Source organism: Thunnus thynnus, chromosome 1, assembly GCF_963924715.1.
Source record: "Thunnus thynnus chromosome 1, fThuThy2.1, whole genome shotgun sequence".
NCBI classification, from domain to species: Eukaryota; Metazoa; Chordata; class Actinopteri; order Scombriformes; family Scombridae; genus Thunnus; species Thunnus thynnus.
The window spans coordinates 34243135-34264705 of NC_089517.1; the positions used below are offsets into that span (position 1 = coordinate 34243135).

The 21571-nt window shown below is 41.4% G+C and overlaps 1 protein-coding gene across 1 annotated transcript in view; it reads left to right on the forward strand.

Moving 5' to 3' along the window:
- Positions 1 to 21571, forward strand: part of mmp15b (matrix metallopeptidase 15b) — a 31077-nt gene continuing 9506 nt past the window's right edge. Inside the window, exons 1-7 of the mRNA XM_067596218.1 lie at positions 1 to 1039; positions 10973 to 11121; positions 11419 to 11541; positions 11813 to 12120; positions 15991 to 16152; positions 16415 to 16611; positions 19924 to 20062. Coding sequence (XP_067452319.1) covers positions 917 to 1039; positions 10973 to 11121; positions 11419 to 11541; positions 11813 to 12120; positions 15991 to 16152; positions 16415 to 16611; positions 19924 to 20062 — 1201 coding nt within the window. The 5' untranslated portion in view covers positions 1 to 916. The remainder of the gene's footprint in view (positions 1040 to 10972; positions 11122 to 11418; positions 11542 to 11812; positions 12121 to 15990; positions 16153 to 16414; positions 16612 to 19923; positions 20063 to 21571) is intronic.

Genomic DNA, 21571 nt, shown 5'->3' on the forward strand with positions numbered 1-21571 from the left:
TGAGTGTGGACCGGAACACATCTTTTACCGCATTGTGGTACTTGACGGTAGCATGTGTCCACGTTAGGCACCGAAACACCCGAACAGCCGATCACTGTCCGTCCTGCTCCGGTAGGGAGACAACGCACAGACACTGACTCAGGACAGGACCCATCGCAAGTAGCTAAGTGTCGGCTTCCGAGAAGATTTCCGCCGGGAAAAGGGAGAAACTGGATTTAAAGGGCTAAAAAAAAAAAGAAAAACGTCAAATATAATTTTGACAAGAGAGGTCGCGATCTTTCAGCTACGACACTGCTTGAAGCGACTGCTGAAGGACTCGGTCAAGTGCGGTGAACTTTGTGCTTATGATTTGTTTGCAGTTTGTAACTTTCTCAGGGTAAATTTAACTGCACTTCATTGGGCATTATTATTCAGAGAGCCGATTATTAATCCACTGGATTTGAACATGTGAGCAGTAAATGGTTCACTAGTGGGTTTCTGCGGTAGATGCTTATAGTGGACACTGCTGAAAACGTTGTAAAGTGCAATTTCAAGGTGGCTAATTAAGGAGCGACTTTGAAGTTGATTAAATGAGACATTTTATCTCTGGTGGGTACAGACAACAGAGCACAGTACATAAAGATAGGTAGGTGAGACGGCCTGTCAACGGAGCAGAAAAACTACAAGGGGAAAGCTGTTTGGACCCACAGGCTCACATATGAGTGAGGACAACTCACCGACATTTATGGAGGGTCTGTTTGTAAAGGGGCTCTGGCTGTAAATCTGAAAATGGAGCTCTCTCTTCCAGGATGCAAGTTGTAGGCGCATTTAGCTAGTTTTATTACAGCTTTTCATTTGGTCTTTTACCTCGTAAAGCAGCAATAGCACGAGAGAAAACTCACAAAAAGACATATAACGTCGTATTACGCCGCGGACCATGATGGCCTCCTCCTCGCGGGACAGCTGCCTCTGGTTGCTCTGGAGACGGACCCTCCTCGCGCTGTGGCTGTGCGCGCTCGGGGCTCGTGGAGCGGAGGATGATAGCACTTTCAACGCAGAGGTAAAAACAAAAAAAAACAACATACACAAGATTGCTCCTTACTTACTGACAGAAACCAACTCAGAAGCAGCAGAGGGTAGAAGTGACTCTTAAATATCGAAGTAAATTAAACTTTATCTCTGCACTCTTCAGAAATGACTGAAAGACGTGGAGTTAGTTAGTTCACTGTGGAAGCAAACAGTACCGCAGCCCTTGCTCGTGTCAGATAAACTCAAATAACCACATAACAGTGCTGTTCATATGCTATTCTTCTGGTGAGAAATATAATTCCTCATGGTTAAGTTTATAGCTGCTATGGGAATTTTTGTTGTGAATGGTAATTTTTGTGTTTGCCAATTTAATTAACCGACATGAAGGCATGACTGTACCTATGCAATAGCTTCAAACGTGACCCAGCCAATCAGAATTGAGGCAATCTGTCCGGTGTACAACACCTGCTTTATATTACTCATATCAATTACTTTATTTTGTATGTTTGTTATATTTGGTTAGCAAAGTATGTTAACAGGCAGGTGTACAGTCTATAAAAACAAGATCTTTTGCACTGCAGGTGTATCTAAACATACAATGGTTCCAAAAATCTTCTTGTGACAATTCACAATGTATCATCCCCCTGTCACACCACCTCTTTCAGTAGGACATGTTTTAGTTAAGATGTTTTGTTCTTCTGGCCACCATCCATCACACCATCTCAAAGACCCTTCGTGGTCTCTGGAACCTTTTTAAATAATACCTGTGCTATAATCTAGGAACCCAGTCCCCCAAACGTAGGTAAATGGACAGACACACACACAAGTAAAGCATTACACTAATACTCACTGATTTTAACTTCAGGAGCCATTGTTTAGATGAACTATTTGGAATCAAACTTGTTTATTTGAGTAATCATCACAATACAGACCAGAATCAACATGCCCAGTTGGGTGTTTCCTCTTGTCCAGTTATTCTTTGTCATGCTTAAAATGTTGTTTTTTTCTCTGACCCCTTAACCGCCAAGGACACTCATACACATTTATTCTGTGTTTACTTAAGTGTGGAGACGCCAAAGTGTGCCAAAATGTCAAGAACCAGCCCCCTTTTGTTCTTGTTACACCAGTCCAGCTTCTATCCAGCACATTTGTTTGTTTTGTGGGACAATTAACGAGATAAGAGCGAACCTTATACCAATAAGCAGGTGATTAGTGGTAGAGCTGTTGATGCTGTTTTTGTGTGTTGTTTGACAGAGAGAGACACAGACAGACACAGATCTCCCGGTCATTAGAGGTGAGCTTGCATTACCAAAGTCAGTGACCGGGGGGGGTCTGGTTGCCAGTCAGGTTACAACACATTCTGATGGGGTATTAACATAGTTGTAGTGTGTGTGTGTGTGTGTGTGTGTGTGTGTGTGTGTGTGTGAGTGTGTGTGCATGTGCCAATGTGTTTTACTGAGACAAGAGACAGAGGGTTTACACAATGCGTGGACTGATGAGCAATTCCTAAACACTTGTTGCCAAATGTGTGTCAGCTGAAAGAGTAACAATTGCATTTAGGCTCGGGCGGTATCTTTTTTTTCATACCTTCCTGACATTTCACCAGGGTATACAGTATATGATGGTATTTGTGTTGAAAAAAACAAACAAACAAAAAAAAACCAAACCAAACCAAAAACGTAAAAGCTGAGCTGCTCATGAAAGAAGTCGTCGTAGCATGTATGACATTGTCTAGTGGTGATGCGTGGGTCAGAGATTTTTAATACCTGCACTCACCCGACTCGTTATGAGAGCCTGAGCTGCAAAAATATGCATCAATCAACCGCCCGAACCCGACCCTCAGACCGCCAACTGCGCAGAAAAGACGTTATGAACATGAGCGCTTAGGTAGAAGCACAAGATAAAACAATTAACACTGTCTCTTACTGTTCATCCGGTACCACAGCGGAGAAATGACTGAATAAATGTCAGGAACAAACTGACTGAAAGCCAGAAGATGAATATCAGCTCAAACAAAGAAAAGTCTTGCAAGTTTTATTCGGCACAAACATAACAAGACACAAATATCTCATATTTTGGCTAAAGTTTTCAGCAAAGTTATAAACTCTCAATCACTACTTCTGCAGTCTTCACTTCCTGCAGAGTCAACGAGCGGAAATACAGACAGCGTCACATTTAGTGTGTATATATGAATGCTCCACACAAGGATCTCTCCGAAAAATATAGTGCTTCTGTGCACCTTGGACACAATGCTGTCCTACTTTATTGATGGTTACTGTTCAAGCAGAAGTAAATTTGGGCTGCACAACTGACTGGAGAAGAAAGGCTTGACAGCTTCCCTAACAGGATGTTCTGGTGAAAATCTAAGATGTTGTTGCAAAGAAATGAATGTCCATGATTTTCAAGAAATATTTTTTGTCTCCCTCTGTGTTTATTTTACTGGAGAGCTATTTACTTAATAACATCAACATATTACAAAGCGTTTTCACAGGCGCAAGGGACTGTCCTCTTGAAAACCTGTCATTTTAAAGTGCATGAATGTTTCATTATAACAAGTAGACGATCATTAAAAGTTAAATGATTGAAACAGTGTGATAGTTGTAGGACTGCTTTTATTTAGAAGCTGCATCAGTTTTCACTGAGGTGACCAGGTGAGAATGGGTAAAATTCAGGACAGGGGAGTTGGGATGGGTGGGCGTGGTCATGTGACCATAGTGGGTGTGGTCTACAGTACATTACTGTCAGGGGTGGATTCACAAAAGGATTGCGCAGCTATTGTGGCTGCTAAACCTGCACAAATTAGACAAAAATAAACCGTGTAATTCACAAAGCTCCCGCAAAGGGTGAAGTGCACCACAAACTACGCTGCCAAGCAAATAGCATCTCAGTGCTCCTTTGCTATTTGCACGTTTGGTGCGAATAGCAGATGAGCCTCATTGCAAAAACTGTCCAATTCACAGAGACCAGCGCTAATAGCTACACACAGTTTGAGTGAAATTATTAGCATCTTCAGAGAGTTGGTGGTAACTGAAGCAATCTCTCTCTCTATCTCTCTTTCTTCAAATCTTCAACCTTGTGCGGCTTGAATGACATTGAATTGATATTGAATGATATCAAGGGGGGAATCTTCAGTCAGATATTGGGGGCGGGATCAAGTAGGTATGGGATGGTAGGCTTAGCTTGGGCTACGTAAAAATAAAAATGTCCTGACAGCACTGATGGAGCTCAGGATTCATCTATAAAGGCTACTTTATTACAAACAATCCCACTGTATAAACCTGGAATCTGTGTGTAACAGCTGATCTGTGTGGATGTGTAGCACAACACAGAACATTAATGACCGTCAGATCCTGACAGATCCGGTGTTAATGAAGTTACCGCTGCTGTGCTGCTGTGCTGCTGTGCTGCTGTGCTGCTGTGCTGCTGTGCTGCTGTGCTGCGTGCGTAAATGCACACAGCCTCTTTCTCAGTTTGGAGACGCACTTATTGTTTCAGCTACTGTGTGATGCTGCAGCCAGCTGTGACACACAGCCAGCTGTGGGCAACAAACAGCACATCAGTACTGATGTTTCCTCGAAATCCTTGATACATTCACTGATACCTGAACAACATTATTGTAAGATTCAGACATTAATCTAACACTCTTCAGACCTGCCTGAGTCACATTCAAAGCTGTACTTTTGACATTTGCCATTTCAGTAGATAATGTTAGAGATGTGAAATACTAGAGAACTAACAGAAGCAAAATACATGAAAGTTGGTTTGTGATTGTGGAGAGCTGTGTGTGTGTGCATATCTCTGTTAATTAAATACATGCAATTTGAGGTTTTGTGGCTCTCTGCAGTTTTCATTATGGACCAATCTGTGTGCTGAAATATGGAGAAAAGTTTGAAACACTGTAAACTGCTCCACTCACTCAAACAGATGCAAAACAAGGGCAAATTGCACTCAGCTGCAAACTTTATGGGAATGTCGCTGCAAATGATGTGCAATTCATGGTGCTGTAGCAGCCACAATCCATTTGTGAATCGTGTTAATGAACAATAAAACTTATGAAAATCAAAACTCGACGCTAAAATGTATTATTTTTGTTCATGGAGTCAACTGTCTGTCATTAAGAAAAAGAAACACAGTGACTGTGTTGTCTGGAACAGTGTGTAAATAGTGACATAAAATCCATTTTGTTTTATTCATTTCATCAGTGCCTATCACATCTGTCTGCATGACGCACATCTCAGATCACTCCTCTGTGGCTGCCTGCAGCTACGCTAAGCAAAACTTGGGTTTAGTCTAATTTCGGTGACAAACAGGACAGGGTTCGGGATTCGGGACAACTGTTCATAATTCGAGCTATCCCGAATTTTTCAGGACGTCTGGTCACTTATTTTTCATTACATGCTTATGAGTATATGCACTTAGGCCTATAAATTTTAATGTCAGTGGTCAGGATGCTTGTTCCATGCTGATGTTGTTGTGTTGCCTTGGAGGAAATTATAACGAGCACCTGTCTGCCTGTAGCTCTCCATCTGACTAGTTCATATGATTTTAATGTGAACTGGCAGGACAGACAGGAAGTGTATGCATTGTTAGCTTATGTTAAAATATCTCATATCCGTTAGATTAAAATGAGACTCTAAGTGTTACTTGATGACTAGTCATGCTGCCTGATTGTCGATGGGCCCACTAATCTGTCTTAACTGACAACTAAACTTAACGACAGGGGAATGAAACGCTGCTTTTATGAAGTCACAGTCAGTCATATCTGTGTGGATGATGACGTTTTTCAAAAAGCACATTGCACAGTCTGAACAGGGATTGAAGAAACATTCATGTGTGAGCAGAAAATAGCACATAAAGTCTATTTCTTGAAGGTGGAGGACAGGCAGAGGAGGACAGAGTGAGTCTTGATCAACAAAATCAACATATCAAAGGACCATGCATCTGTTAAACAAATCCATAAAGTGTTGGAACTACATTAAATACATCTACTGTAGAGTTTGACTTGGCTGAGACAACTCTGAGACTTCAACTCCTACTCTGTCTGGACAAAAATGATGAAGTGGGAGGTTAGAAGAATGAGGGGAAAGAGAGGGATTATCTACGTGTGTGTGTGTGTGTGTGTGTGTGTGTGACAAGAATCTGAGAGATTTAGATTGAAAAAGAGAAATGTCACAGCAACCACCAGAAGAAAAAAATATGATGGAGTTATATATGAGAGATGGAAAGAAAAGACAAAGATGGCGAGAGAAAGTTGACGGGGACGGTAGCGGCCAGCCTCAGCTGTGCAGCATGTGATGGCTGAATGTGACAGCTGTTCTCTAACTGGGACACACACACACACACACTGTACACACAGGCATGCTGGGCCTGGGACTCGGAGGCATCTTAGGAAATACAATGGACCCTCTTGTCTAGAGAGAGGGAGCTGTGAGAGCTTGTGAGAAAAAAACTTGCGAATATGAGCAAAAGAGGATGAGAGAGCACAGAAAGACACACGATAAGAGACAGGTTGTGCGGGGACAAAGCAAAGAGTCCGCAACAGCTACTTGTGGCTAAAGCGGAGTAAAAGTGGTGAGGGGTGGGATAATAAGTGGCTTATTGCAGCACATAACTAGACAACTTCCTCAATCCATATCCTCTTTGTATCCATGTAATCTGCAACGTGCCGTCTCTTCACATTCCAGCCGCTTCCCCCCTTGCTCCCCTGTGATTGGCTATCATGTGTGTGGATTATTGTCTCACATGCAAAAAAAAAAAAAAAAAAAAAAGAGACACTTCTAATCTTTTTGACTCTAACCGCACCATATACGTTATAAAACGTTCAAATTGAAGACATTAAATTCTTCCCTTCCTCCTCTCTGTCCGTCTCTCTTGCTCTCTCGCTCCTCCATTTACTCATCCATCCTCTTGGTAGGACTTTAGGGGGGCGGGGGGGTAAGAGATGGCAGCAGACCAAGCCTCGGAATAAAAGCTCTGTTAGTATCTTGGCTGACATTGTGGTGGAGTCACACACACACACTCACACTCACACACACTCACACTCCTGGCAGGTTTTACAACTCCTTGTATATTGCTGGGTCTGGTTTTGGCAGGTAAGCTCAAGGACTCTCTGAAAGACCATTTAATAGAAGAGGTCTAGCGTACACTAACACACACACACACACACACACACAAACAAGCCTTCCCCTATTCCTCCTGTTGTCTAAGACTTATTTTGTATTCAGCCCAGCTGATGAGGGAAGGTGAGCGGCCAGACTGAAGCACTTTACCATTTTAGAGGATGGGGGGTGAGGGGTGGCAGGGGTTCATATGCCTCCATAGATCTTCCAAACAGCACTGCAGCTCTGTCCTTGTACCCAACTACAGCCTGCTGTAAATACTTGCTGGGATGGGACAGAGAAAGAGTTTGTAAGATACACACACCCATAGACCACACAAAGATACAAACATCAACAGACAGGAAGGCATTTCCCTTTTTCATAAAGTCCCATCACTGCAGCAACGACTAGTGAGGAAATGGCTGGAATGTGAGGAGATGTATGTTGGAGATTGCACATAATAATAGCTTTTTTTTATTATTATTGAAATTCAGATATGAATTGTAATTGTAGATACCCACAGTGTCAGTGTTGTGGTTAGATGACCATTAGTAGCATTTCTTTGTTTTTTGTTTTTTTATCTCCAGACAGTATGAAATATGAGCAACATTAGCCGACATGAGAGGAAAATCAATACTGCCCATCACTAATCAGTTCTTGAAAGATTTGTTGTCTCTTGTGAACATGTTTTTTTGTCATTTAAGGAAATTGATTTTCTTCAACCCATCGAGTGGAAACTAACTTATTATGATTTGCATTTCAGTTTTTGACAGAACAGTTGAATGCAGAGGCGGTCGTTCTAAGGAAATCACATCGATGCTTTTAAAACTCCTCAGTAAAGCAGCAGTTACGGTATTGTGTAACAGTGAAGCCAATGTAAGCTGAAGTCACTTGAAAGAGATGAAAGGAGTGTTTTGTGAACACTGCCATCTGTTCCTCAACTGTGTTTTGTGTGTGTGTGTGTGTGTGTGTGTGCGTGTGCGTGTGCGTGCAACAGAGGGAGAGAATAGGACAAAGTTAAGATAGTTTCAGGAAGTGCATATTTGTGCTTGAGTGTGTGTGTGTATTTGATTGTGTGTCAACGTGTTTGAAGCCTCCTTATCTAAAGGCAGAGGTGGGTCAGGGTCATGTCCAGTTCAGCCTTCACTCTGCCTCTTCCTGCTCCTACACACACACACACACACACACACACACACACAGAGATACAGATACACACAAAACTGCTACAGCCAGTGCAACCACTGCCAGAAACAGAAGATAAGAAAGAGAAAGGAAATAATGAAAGAAAACAGCATTGAGTGGTATTCTTCTTTTTGCAGTTCTATACAAAATAAAATAAAAGGTGTAAATAACAATAGAAATGATAGAAAAATAGAAAAAAAAAAGTGCTGGAACAAAAGACCTATAAACCTCACCTCTTACTGTAGCAGCTTTTCTGTACAAATGTGTTTGGGGTAGTGACACAGAGGTGAAACAGGTTTTAAAGGTTTGAGCTCCTCAGGCCAAGTGCTCCACAGCCTGCAGGCTCCAAAACTTCTGCTTTTCATCCTTGACCTCCTGATGGCCAGTGGATAGACGATAAAGACACGAGGCCTCAGGTGCGAACTGGGTTTGACTCACTGCACTGCACCGTTGACGTGCATGTACTATCACTCTGAATCATTCTGCATAAATATCACTATATTTAAAAAAATATATTTTTATGAATATGTAACATGTAACAAACATATTTTGGCTAATGAACATATAGAACAGCTTGATTTTTCCTGCAGCATTCTACTGCTGTCAACGCATTTTTAGGATATAAACTTTTAACCTTCAGGAGAAAAGAGCAGAGGCACTAATTCACACAACAAAGGCCATACATTTAATGGGTGACAGTAGTCATCTACTAAATGATGAGGTGCCATCAGGATCTGTCAGACTCAGCTCAGCGATAGACAGTGATTGATCGATCAGGCATTGTGCGTTCGCTTCATAATTAATCACAGCAGCTCTGTCAGGATTGGCCTAATGGTGGAAGAAGGACACACAGGCAGAATATAGTTTTTTTTGTCAGTCAGGAAGTGTGGGGAAGCAAAGAGTTCACCGAGTTAAAGTTACTTTAAAGTTTGATACGACCAACTGTTCTTTTATTTTAATGTCTGTTGCTCGGTGCTGATAATATTTTGATAATTGATTCATTGTTTTGAGTCATTTTTTAAGAAAAAAAAGTCAGAGAAGCTGGAATTCTCTGATCCCAGCCTCTTAAATGTGAATATTCTCTGGTTTCTTCAGTCCTCTATGACAGTAAACTGAATATCTTTGTGTTGTGGACTGTCGGTCAGAACATTTGAAGACATCATCATCTCAATTTTACAGACCAAACAACTAATCGATTAACTGAGAAAATAATCAACAGATTAAACGATGATGATCGCCACTTGCCGCCCTTATATCAACTCCTTTCATCAGAGGAGGTCCACATATCTGACCTTTTTGTTACATGCAGTCATTTTACAGTTCTGTAGCAAGTGCAGGACGCCCAGGCAGAGTGTCAACAGAGTAAATCACGGCTTTGCAATTTGTTTTCATTGGGCTGTGGGGACATTGTGGGGGCGGGTTACCGGCTACACTTAACCAATTTTGTGGGCAGCACATACAGATATGTGACTACAGCTCTTATAATATACAGTGTTTCATATTTATAGAATGTACGTTTGGGGGAGAGAAAAGACAGAGAGAGCTGGGTTTGTTTTCATGGTTTTAAAAGGAGTGGTTGAGTAAATACAGAGCTTTATCAGAAGTATTTCACATTGTGAAAGATGGGCGTAAACTGCTGCACACACAGACGCTGACACGCTTATATGCACACACACACACACACACACACACACACTTTTTACATTCCCTGCACCACCATAAGGAGTGTATCCATGTGTAGGCATATCCAGTATCTCAGACAACCCACTATGTAAGCGTGCCTGTGTGTGTGTGCGCGTGTGTGCATGTGATATTAGGTTTCTATATAACAGGTGGGATAGACTTTGCGTCATCTGTGATTGGGTCAAGTATCACGTTTTCTCCCTCAAGTCTGTCATTAACCTCCACCCCCACCAGCCCTCCCTGTTACACACTCCCACAGATACAGTCAGATACAGCTGGCCTGACAGTGTACTGATCTCCTCCCTTTCACTGTATGTACAAAACATTACATGCAACCCAAAGCAGCGGTAGTATACATTTCCTCTAATAGAAATTTAATGTGTCTGTATTTATAATAATTAATTTTAAGCATGAGAATTCATCCAGTGCAAAAACGTCATGTTTAACCCGTTTGAGAGACTGCCAACCTGTCTAGTGTGTGTCCTGTCCCAACTTTAATAAGCTGGTAGAGAAAATGGGTTGATGTCTGGACCTGCAACATGTGCCTGTATTCTGCAAAATAAAATAACACAAAAAAACGCCACAAAACAAATGATTATCTTATAATATAGTTTCTTTCTTTTCTTGAAAACAAAACATTTCTGTAAAACAGCAGATGCAACATTCCTCTTCTTCGAGATCAAATAATAAATATGAGTATCTCTGTCATGTCAGTTTATTGGCTTCAGTTCATTGTTATCTGATGTACACGGCACAAATTGCCTGTATGCTCATAAAATATCTGTTTCTGTCATAATTTGCTTCTTGATTATATCAAAATGTTCTCGTTTGCCGGCTTTGATTAAAGGCTTTTATCGTAAATTTTCATTTCGTCAATTAACCTAATGAGCTTTGTTTTCCTACTGTACACTTACTATACTCCTTCACTTCACATTGTACAAACATATGCTACTTGTTCTTCATTCATCTTCCTTTATGTTTTTCCTCCTTTGTGTCTCCAGTCATGGCTGAGGATGTACGGTTACCTGCCCCAGGCCAACAGACAGATGTCAACCATGCGATCAGCTCAGATCCTGTCCAATGCCGTCAGTGACATGCAGCGGTTCTACGGCCTGGAGGTCACTGGACAGATGGACTCACAAACCATCACGTGAGCAAGATTTAAGTTTGACATTTCTATACGTTTAGACTTACACCTCAGAGAAAGGATGAGGATTAGTTCAACTGTCATTGAGCAAGGCATGTTGCTCCTGTGAAGATGCTCAGTGGCCTGGCTGCACTAGGCGGCTCACGGGTATTCTTTAAGTTAAAGAACAAAAAAAAGTACACAACAACATCAAGAGGAGAAAGTAGGAGTTTTTATCGTCATGCTTTCCTTCATCTCTTCTCGTGGGTATTCCTTCCTTGCAACACGCACTCATCCCACTTCCTCTTTCAATTCCTGCAGAGCCATGAGGAGACCCCGCTGCGGTGTGCCTGACAAGTTTGGAGGCCAGATCAAAACCAACGTGCGGCGGAAACGCTACGCCCTAACCGGACATAAATGGAACAAAGGCCACCTCACGTACAGGTGATAAAAAAGAAATCGAGTGTGCCACGAATGGACTGAGTGTTATTTTGTTGTTTGTGGCTACTTTAAAACATCATGTTGTGACCTGAATTAATTCTAAATACTCATATTATGTACAAAACTTGATATACATGCTCGGCTCTGGTCTGATAAACGTGTCAATTTGGCTCAACCCAAAACAATTTTGGAACTAAGATATAAGTGCTGTTATCTTCCAAAGACTTTGAATTGCTTACACATTTTATAACTATTGTTCTTTTTGTTCCCATAGTATCCAGAACTACACGCCTAAGATTGGAGAGTATAATTCATACGAGGCCATCCGGCGGGCCTTTAAAGTCTGGGAGAGTGTCACCCCATTGACCTTTGACGAAATCCCCTACCAGGAGATCAAATATGGACGCCGCAAGGAGCCTGACATCATGATCTTCTTTGCCTCGGGTTTTCATGGAGACAGCTCTCCTTTTGATGGGGAGGGGGGGTTCCTAGCCCATGCCTACTTCCCTGGACCTGGAATGGGTGGGGACACACACTTTGACTCAGATGAACCGTGGACCATAGGAAACCAGAATTTACAAGGTAGGAAGGGGATTGTTGTTGCTGGTATAATTTGGAATGTGTACTTCATTGTGTGTTTTAGAGACAGACGTAATTTTTATGAGAGGCAACTAAATGCCATTTAGAAACATAACAAAAATCAACCGGGAACAGGGAAGAAAGCTATGTTGCGAGCAGAATAATCTAAAGCTAACACCTTCCTAGGAGAGGGTTTTTTAGATCTTTTTAAACAAGTTCAGAGTCTATTGTGGCTTCAGATGGGTGGATGTTTTGCAGCACAAGTTGAGTTGGTGTGTCTGTGTTTATGTGTGTGCAGCCACACAGACGGCTCAGATGTCGAGAGGGAGTCCGCTGCTCATTTTTCAGGTGGAAATGAAGCTTTGAGTCTATATAAAGTCCTTGATTGTTTCTGTGAATGTTCAGCTGATGAGCAGTTGGCAGCACTGAAGTTATGTCATGTTGTTGAGGTTTTAATTGATCTATATAACAGATTGCAAACAGCTGTCCCCATCGCTTTAGTACACACCTAACCAGAGTTGGCATGGCTCCACTACTCCACTTACCTCTGTAAAAGTTCAAAGTCGACACTTTGTGACATCACACAGTTTTTACCCCAACTGCTTCTCCTTATGGTTCTAAAATGTACTCACCATTACACAGCTAAGACCTTGTACTGACACACTAATCTATGGACTCTGTGATCAGTGTACTTACACCATGGTGCATACATGCTGCACTGGACACACACACACACAAGCATACACACATTTGACGGCTTCCTTCTAATTAAAACCCTGAGCCCAATTACAGCTTTTAACCCCAATCTCTAGCACTAAACTAACAATGTGCAGAAGACAGGATTAAGAAGAGATCTTCTTTTTTAAGACTCTTCATAGTTCCTCTTCTCGCTGTGCACCAATCCACCCCACTGACCAGAGGGCTTTTTTATGACAATGGGCTTTCCTGCCCTGTTATCTACATACACACAGCAGACACAGACAGCTGAGCTTTGTGTGTGTGTGTGTGTGTGTCTGTATCTGTGTGATCAGCTGTGTGTGGGATGTGCTGCAGGACAGATCACAGGGACAGTGGAATGCCACAGTAAGTGGGAGTGTGTTCCACTCGGGGAGATCTGTAGACTGGTCCCTTTGTTGCACCACGCTACTTACACTGCTTAAAAGCAAAGTGCAACCAAATTACAATCTTGTCTGGCTTTAGTTAGACACATGTCTAACTAGTCTAACTTTTCACAGATGTAGCCTTCATTTAAGTCCTGCATTTTTGCTGCCCTTAGTTGTGCAGTTGCTTAAATGCTCTACGCTGTTGGGAAAATTTGGAATTTGTCTTCTTTTAAGGCAAGTAAACCTATGGAGACTGATCCAGCAGCTGGTGGAGGGAAAGCACAGAATATGCTAAAGAATGCCTTTTTTAATTATATAAATGAAATAAGGAAAAGTCCATTATAGATTTTTAATGAAATGTTTACGGTCCTGTTTATTGCGGAATAGTTCTTACAGAACTACCATTGTTCATTTACTTGTAGCCTGAATGAACAGGCAGTAATTTTCATTATTGATACATCTGTCTATTATTTTTCCAATTAAAAGATTAATCATTTTTCCTATAAAATGCCAGAAAAAATTGTGAAAAATGTCCATTACAACCTTTCAGAGGCCAGGGTGATGAAAATTAGCACTTTCGCCTGATCACCTGCTTAAAGTATCAAAACTGTTGTTAATACATTTTCTGTCAATCAACTAATCAAATAATTGTTTTAGCCTAAAAAAGTATAGATTGTACCTTAATCTTACATGAAACAAAAGAATTGCATAAAGTAAGAAGAAAGGCCGTCCCTCAACTTGAAGAACCGTGTTCAAACCCCAGTAAGCTTCACTTCTGCCCTGCTGAAATATCCTTGACCATGAAAGAGAATCAGCACTGACCTCTGGCCTCCATTCTCATGGAGGTCAGAGGTCAAACTGTCGTGGCTTAAATGTTAGAGAAGCAAGCTTGTGACCAGAAGGTGGTCGTATCAATCCCCGGACGGTTCATTACCACCAATCCCTTATTGATACTGAGGTGCCCTTGAGCAAGGCTCTTAACCTCAACTGCTCCAGTGCAACTGCACAGTGGCAGTAGATCAGACTGTGGTTGTACTGGGCAGCTTCTAGGTGGGAATGTTTAACTGTGTGAATGTGATCAGGGCGTTCCTACTAAAGAGAGGCTTCCTCCTGCTCAAACTTCCCTGAATAAATAAGGTTCTAAAAAAAAACCAGACTCTAGCCCAGGAATCAATAGCTACACATAAAAAAAATTATATGACAGCGATAGACAGTAAAAGCACACACCCATTTCATTCTTTGCAGCTTTCCCTTTCTCTGACCTCAGTTAAATTTCTCAGTGAATAACAGTTGCATGGGGCTAAACTTTTTCATGTAAACCTTGTGACGCACAGTGTGATTAATCACACTGTGCACAGATGCTCTAACAAAAAAAAACGCTTTTACACTTCATCCACAAATCCCTCAAACACACCTGACATGGATGAAATGCTGCCGGCCAGTAGCTTTAAAAGGTCAGAAACCTTTGTGGTTCTTTGTGATCAGATGAGACTAATGTGAGTAAGTCACTGGAAAAAAGCAGAGCAAACTTGGAGAGTGCATTCTGGTTGTCAGGGTGCTGCTTTAGTGTGCATTTCCCTCACTGGGAGTCTCCTTCGTTGCTGATGAATGAGATGTGAATTGTGGTAAACAAGTGAACAAAGCTTCAGAGAGCAGAAATAGGATTTGAATGACTAAATGTGTGTGTAGGGGAGTCAGAATTAGCATTGGATGCATTGGTTGAACTTCTAACTTCGCTAAGACGTTTGAAGTTTACCGTTGCTTTTCTCTGTCAAACTGAATGGTTGTCACGGTTACCTCACAAAGGTCTCTTTATCTACTTGCAGTACACACACTCTCTCTTTCTTCCTCCTCAGCTATCTCTAGCGCTCTATCTTGCCCTCTGCTGTTTTCTCTCCTCGAGTGTTAGCTGCAGCTTAGCATGCCATGAGGACATTCATGTGACTCTGAAATTATAGACGGGGGTGGGGGAGATGAATTGTGTGTATCTGTGTGTGTGTTTGTTTGTGTGTGTGTGCTGCAAAGAGGAAATGAAGACATGCACAAGGACATGCATCCGGAGCATCTCTTTTTCCTCTGCATGCACAGCAGTGACATCACCAAGTCCCAGTCTCCCAACAGCATTATGTCATTGGCACCAATCTGACCAATCAGCATGTGCCATCAGGCCAGACAAAATGGCTAGCAAGTTCATAGTTCACCCAGAGCAGAGCAGCACAACAAAGAGGTATTTACTGAGGGGAAGTACCCTACTGTGTGCTGGATCCACATCAGAGATGCCCCTATAGGAATATGTTGGTCAACTCGAAACCAGGTTTTCTTTGTTTGTACTTTTCTAAAAAAGAAAAATCTGTAAGAAGTCTTTTGTGCAGAGAGGAAGTTGATGCAGTGGTCAGTGTGTCACAGCTGTGTTGTTTCCTTGTCAATGTGTAATTGTCACAGTGGCAGTGGACAACAGCAGCCCTTGATTGGTCATGTATGCTGATTGATATCAGCGATCATTAGCGTGCCTATCTGTGATTTATGGGTCTGATCTTTGGAGATTTATTTTGACATCATAAGTGGGAGAGAACAATGATGAGGCATTCTTACCCATGCACTGCATCGATAAAAAAAGGACTTTCTGCTGCCTGCAGAGGGAAACGTGGATTCTTTCTTTCTCATTCTATACAGATAAGCCCCCTCAAAAAATAAAGTGTTCAAAAAAGAAGTATATTGTCCAAACTGTCTATCCCCTAACTTTTCTCTTTGCTCCATCATATCTTTACAGGTAATGACCTCTTCCTGGTAGCAGTCCATGAGCTTGGCCACGCCCTGGGTTTAGAGCACTCCAACAACCCCCTGGCCATCATGGCTCCCTTTTATCAATGGATGGAGACTGAGAACTTCCAGCTACCTGAGGACGACCGGCGGGGCATTCAGCAGATCTATGGTAGCATGTTTGGGTATTTTTTGGATGCCCCTTTTGGTATCCAGCAAGTATAATCATTGCAGGGTGTTAAATGCTGACATGAGTGTGTGATTTGTACACTTTTTTGTAAAAGTAGGTTTTATGCATTTTATTTTAAGTCACCACCAGTTTTGCTATTGTCAACAAACCCCATGTAAAGATGAATTAATCTAATTCTATATCTTGTCACCATGCATATGGTTGTTAAATAAGTTTCATTCACTCTGTTTATGTCTCCCTGCAGGTCAACCAGACAGTGGCCCAACCCAGGCCTTGCCCACAGTGATACCCCGTCGCCCGGAGCCCAGGCCACCTCAGACTCCCCCTCGGCACCCCGACCGCCCCAGGACCACTGACAGACCGGATCACTATGGACCCAATATCTGTGAAGGCAACTTTGATACAGTTGCTGTGCTCCGAGGAGAGATGTTTGTTTTCAAGGTAAAGGGGCTGAGGATCTGGAAATAGGGATATTTTTAAGTGAAGCCACAGCCTGCTAGCTTGAGTTAAGTTATGAGCAGAGGACATTAGAGGAGATATGTTTATCTTCACAATCGTTAATTATGTGTCCCTGCTTGGAAATTCAGTTGGCCTTCAGCAGAGGAGCTGTCCTGACAAGTCAATAAATTACTTATTCTTTTCTGGAGAATCAGTTGGAGCCAAATGGCACGTGCATGGCCAACAGGGGATCTGTTTTCAATCAGGTCCTTGTGGACTGTAAACCAACAGGGCCGGTGTTTTTTATGAGATGGAACATTGTTCAAAGGGGTGTGGTGTGGTCAGGTGTTGGCCTTAAAGAGCCTCTGGACCCACACAAATATGGGCTGAAGCAAGCAGCAGTTAGTTATTAGCTGGGTTTGCTAGTCATTTGTACCATTTTACTGTTGGCTGTAGTTGCTATGTCAGCTGTTTTATTATGTATTTAATACTTAAGCCCTTTTGCTATTATGCAACCCAGCCCTGTGCCTTTAGCTATTGTATAAATCTGCAAAGTATTTTCACAGAACGTGTAGGTGCTGTTATTGTTCCTGATGCAAGAAATATATGTAGGCTAGTTTTAGCTTAAAAACTAGATTTTTTTTTTTAATTTCTTGAGAACATTAAGTTAAGAAATTTAAATTTTAGGGTTTGGTGACAACATTTGTTATTATTTCTGACATTTTGTTGATGGAACAATTGATTGATTTGTTGAAAAAAGGGGACTGATAATTGTTCATATAGCCCTTATGTTATCTTATTTCTAGAACCAGACAGTAAACATAACCTGCACTGCAGTTAGTGGGCTGCAGTGTAGGAGACAGTAGTAAAATACGGCTTGGGTTGATATTAAAAATTCCCCTTCGCAAAGTAGCTTGAATTATAATTTCAGTAGCAAATAGGACTCCACTTCCTCCTGTGTTTTCTCTACTAGGTCTGGATCTGTTCAGTGACGGTCTATACATAGTGCAGCTCTACAAAGATAAGCAATGATGTGTTTCAGTGGGAGAGGTCAGAAGAGGTGTCCAGTGTTGGCAGCGTTGAACACCAAAGAGCTTTGCAGATATGAGAGCGAGCTGGACAGAGAACACCCAGGCTTTACTGTAATGGAGCTCTGCTTCCCTTCCAGAAATGTTGTTATGATATCTGAAGTTTTGACATTTGACAGTAGACTGCTACAGTAGGGAGTCACTGACATCCAACAGTGTCGGCCACATATTGAACTGGATCCCAGTAAACCTTTTTTGACACAACAGTATTTAGATGAAAATTACAATCTATATGAAAACCCTGTACAGATATTTACATAAAGCTTATTAGCTTATCTATTTTATTGTGGTACAATAGAATACAATAGACATTAAACTTAACTCTGGCATGGAAATGAAACAGCACTGTATCAAAGGTCTACTAGTCCTGTCCCTACAAAGACATAGAGTCAGTCTATGAATATCTCCTATCTTGGACTGGAAGTGTGTCTGACTCTGACCACTAGTTATAAGATTTGGCATCCAGCTGTCTGGACATGAGCTGCACATGGTCAAGCAGTTATATCTGTGCTCTTGGGTTTCATCTCAGCCAGTAATATCTGTATTCTTGGGTTTCATCCTCAGTCCTGATTTCAGTCTTGACAGCATTAGTGTCCAAAAATAACTTTTTGTCTTCCCCTACCAACAGCTATTACATAGGTCTGGGGAAAATATGCAATTGCGATCTCTCTGACCTGACCCATATGGTGATGGCAATTTAAATTGTGATTATCTTGTGTAAATGTCATTACAGGCAAGGCCAATCAGAAGCCTGGTCGACACAGAGCCATGTTTCTGTCTCGCTTATGTCTTAATGGTCTGAGTGTGGGAAGAAAAGGATTGAGATTGGGAAGTGATATATGCACTTCAGATATTATGTTGTCTCAAAATGTTATCAGCTAGAATTGACTCATTTAATTGTTTTTTATTTATTTATTTTTATCACCTTTTAGCACTTTGCTCAGTATTAAATTCTGACTGTGCTGTTCATATTCTGATGTGCTCTTGTCAATTTGAAAATGATGCCTCCACTGATCAGATATTGTAGCCATAGTTCTTCTCTGTTATTACTCTGCATGGGCAAAAATCACTTACTTGTACTTTATGAGTGGGAGTAATCTGTAGCACATCATTAGTACGCTTCCTTCTCCACAGAGTCCTGTCCATTAGAAGAAGAAAGGGGCCTGTCATTCTGAAGGGAAATTGCTACTTTCTATTATTCACTTCTGCTATTTCTTCACAGCAGAGAGTTGGACATAAAGACAGCCAGCAGTGCACACTGAGCTGCTTTCAATATTGAAACTCCCACATCGAGATCTGGTCTGTTGTGCTGAGGACTAATATGGTCAATTCAGTCTTAATCTGGTCAATGCAATGAGCCATCAGACCACACAAATCGAGGAGCAAGTAGTCTGCCCAGGTCGGCCCTGTTCCGTTACTCCCAGCTCTCCGTTCTGTTCCATTCTGTGCTGTGCCGCGCCGTCCTGTCTGCCAGTGTGTCCTGCGTGAAGGACAAATCTAGGTGTGCTTGCCAGAAAGAAGCAGCTCTGAGCATTTTACCGTTACATTATCCAGGACAGGCAGGGCTACTGACTCACCACTTATGAATGAGTCTGAGGGCTTCTGGTGTAAATCTGTCCCCTGGCTTGTGTGCACAGCATATACACAGTTGTATGAATGTTCACTACAAGTTTCTGTCCGTGCTTAAAATGTGCTACCGGTGACTTGTTTTGTGCTGCCGGCTCGACAGTTAAATCACCTGAACAGTTCTTTATAAAAGTTATCTTGCTATGATGAACAGAGAGAGTGCAATAATGAGACGTGATAAAGCCAGCAGAGTGGAGACTGACTATTATTAGACTGCTAGTGTTCAGCTATTGTTAGTTTATTGTACGTTCTGGTCTAGTTATCCTGCAGAGCTGAGTTTGCTTGGCATAATAACCACCGAGCTTTACAACAGTGCTATGTCGTGGACTGATAAAAACTGCTAATATATAGTGCTAATATAATATTCATAGATCAGCTGTCTGTGTATCCCAACCGTCAGCTGTTCTTCTGTTTGAGATCCCTTAAATTTATCAGCTGATTTTTGAAATTGATTTTCTTTTGGATTTATTTCAGCCAGGAATTAAAAATGATAGAAAGAAAGAAAAACTTTTACTCTTGGGGGTTTTTTTAAGCTGTAGAGTTTAACTGAGGATAAGAAATGATGCACACACAAACACACTTCTTAATTTCTTCCCCTCAGGGCCGTTGGTTCTGGAGGGTCCGCAGGAATAGGGTTCTGGATAACTACCCAATGCCCATCGGTCACTTCTGGAGGGGGCTGCCTGGAGACATAGATGCTGCCTATGAGAGACACGACGGCAGGTTCGTCTTCTTTAAAGGTATGCAGCAAACACTCACATCTCACACACTGATGGATGCATGATCCTCAGCACACAACTCTCATGTGATGAGTCCATCCATCCTCCAATCAGGTCAATAAAGAAGTACTGCTGCAAACAGTCTTCTTCTGGAATTATTAGCCGTCAACAGCCTTTGATAATATTCCCAATTTGGAAATTAAGGTACTAGCTGCCGTACAACGTGCAAGAAAGTAACATACAAACTTTGTGTGACAACACTGCTGTGTTTTAGTAGTAACAATGACAAACAACACCAGTGTTTGGATTCAGTTTCCAGTGAAGCAGCGGTGTTTATTCTACCATGCCAATATACAATCATAGATGGATTCATTGGATGCTGTAGTGTAACACAACATCCAGGTTTTATCATAAGTCAGTCTGTCCTACATTTGTATGTAGCAGCACGTCAGCCTTTCAAGGTAAAAGTATTTGTATCTTTTCTTCTTTATAGATAAGATATTGTATTTTATCTGATGCAGTGCAGGGTTCATATCACAAGTATATGGATAATAAATATACCCTTCAGCATTCTACTGAGTAGAAAACCATGCACCAGCTGGTTTCTCCTTTACAACCTAAATACAGCTGTATCGCTCCACACTCATTTTAAACTGTTATCTCTTAATGCTGTCATATTATAACAGTTAAACACACTCTGGGGCTTTTTCATCTTCTGCAGATGAAGAAGATATACTCTACATACCTGCACCTCCCTTAAAGCAGTGCTACATGATGTATTCTACACGCGAAGTGTGAATCTCTTCTAGCACATCTCATGAATTATACTATTGATTTACTGAAAGCAGCTTGTATTTCACTTTTTCTTTTTATTGAGACTTTTTGGGAGCTTGCATGTTTTTTTTAATGTTTTTTTATTAACTAATAAAAACAAAAATCAGACAGCAGAGTAATAGTTTGTAACTTATACAGACAAGCATGCAGACAATTCCAAAGAGCCAGCAAATGAACTAGCAAGCAAACAACAGAGGTAACCAAAAAAAACATCATAAAACAACAACAAAGAAAAAAATAAATAGATAAAATAAGTATCTAATTAATTTCTAATTTAGTCTAATTTAGGAAGAAAGAATACATAGGGAGTTAGTCTCTGCAGGTCATAAACTTACTACCTTACTGTAGCAAATGGACAGACACATGTTTTTTAAAAATGCAACTCTTTCATTTGGTAACTTTGCCATCTGTAGTCTTCAGGACATTCTGTTATACTTATCTAGACAGCCATTATTCATGTAAATTACTTAAGTTTAGCTATTTGACCCTTTATTAGATAAACATTTCCAGAAAGTGCTATCTGGTCCTAACCTCACCCTCCACAACCTACCGGGAGTCCAGTGATACCTGTGTAAGGTTTTGAGTTGAGTTAGTTTCAGTGAGACATTCTTGGAGATAGGGCGAGCTATTCTCCAGACCTCGTTCCATTCATCATTTGTTATCGCACATCTTAGTCCTTTCCAGAGCTGGAAAATC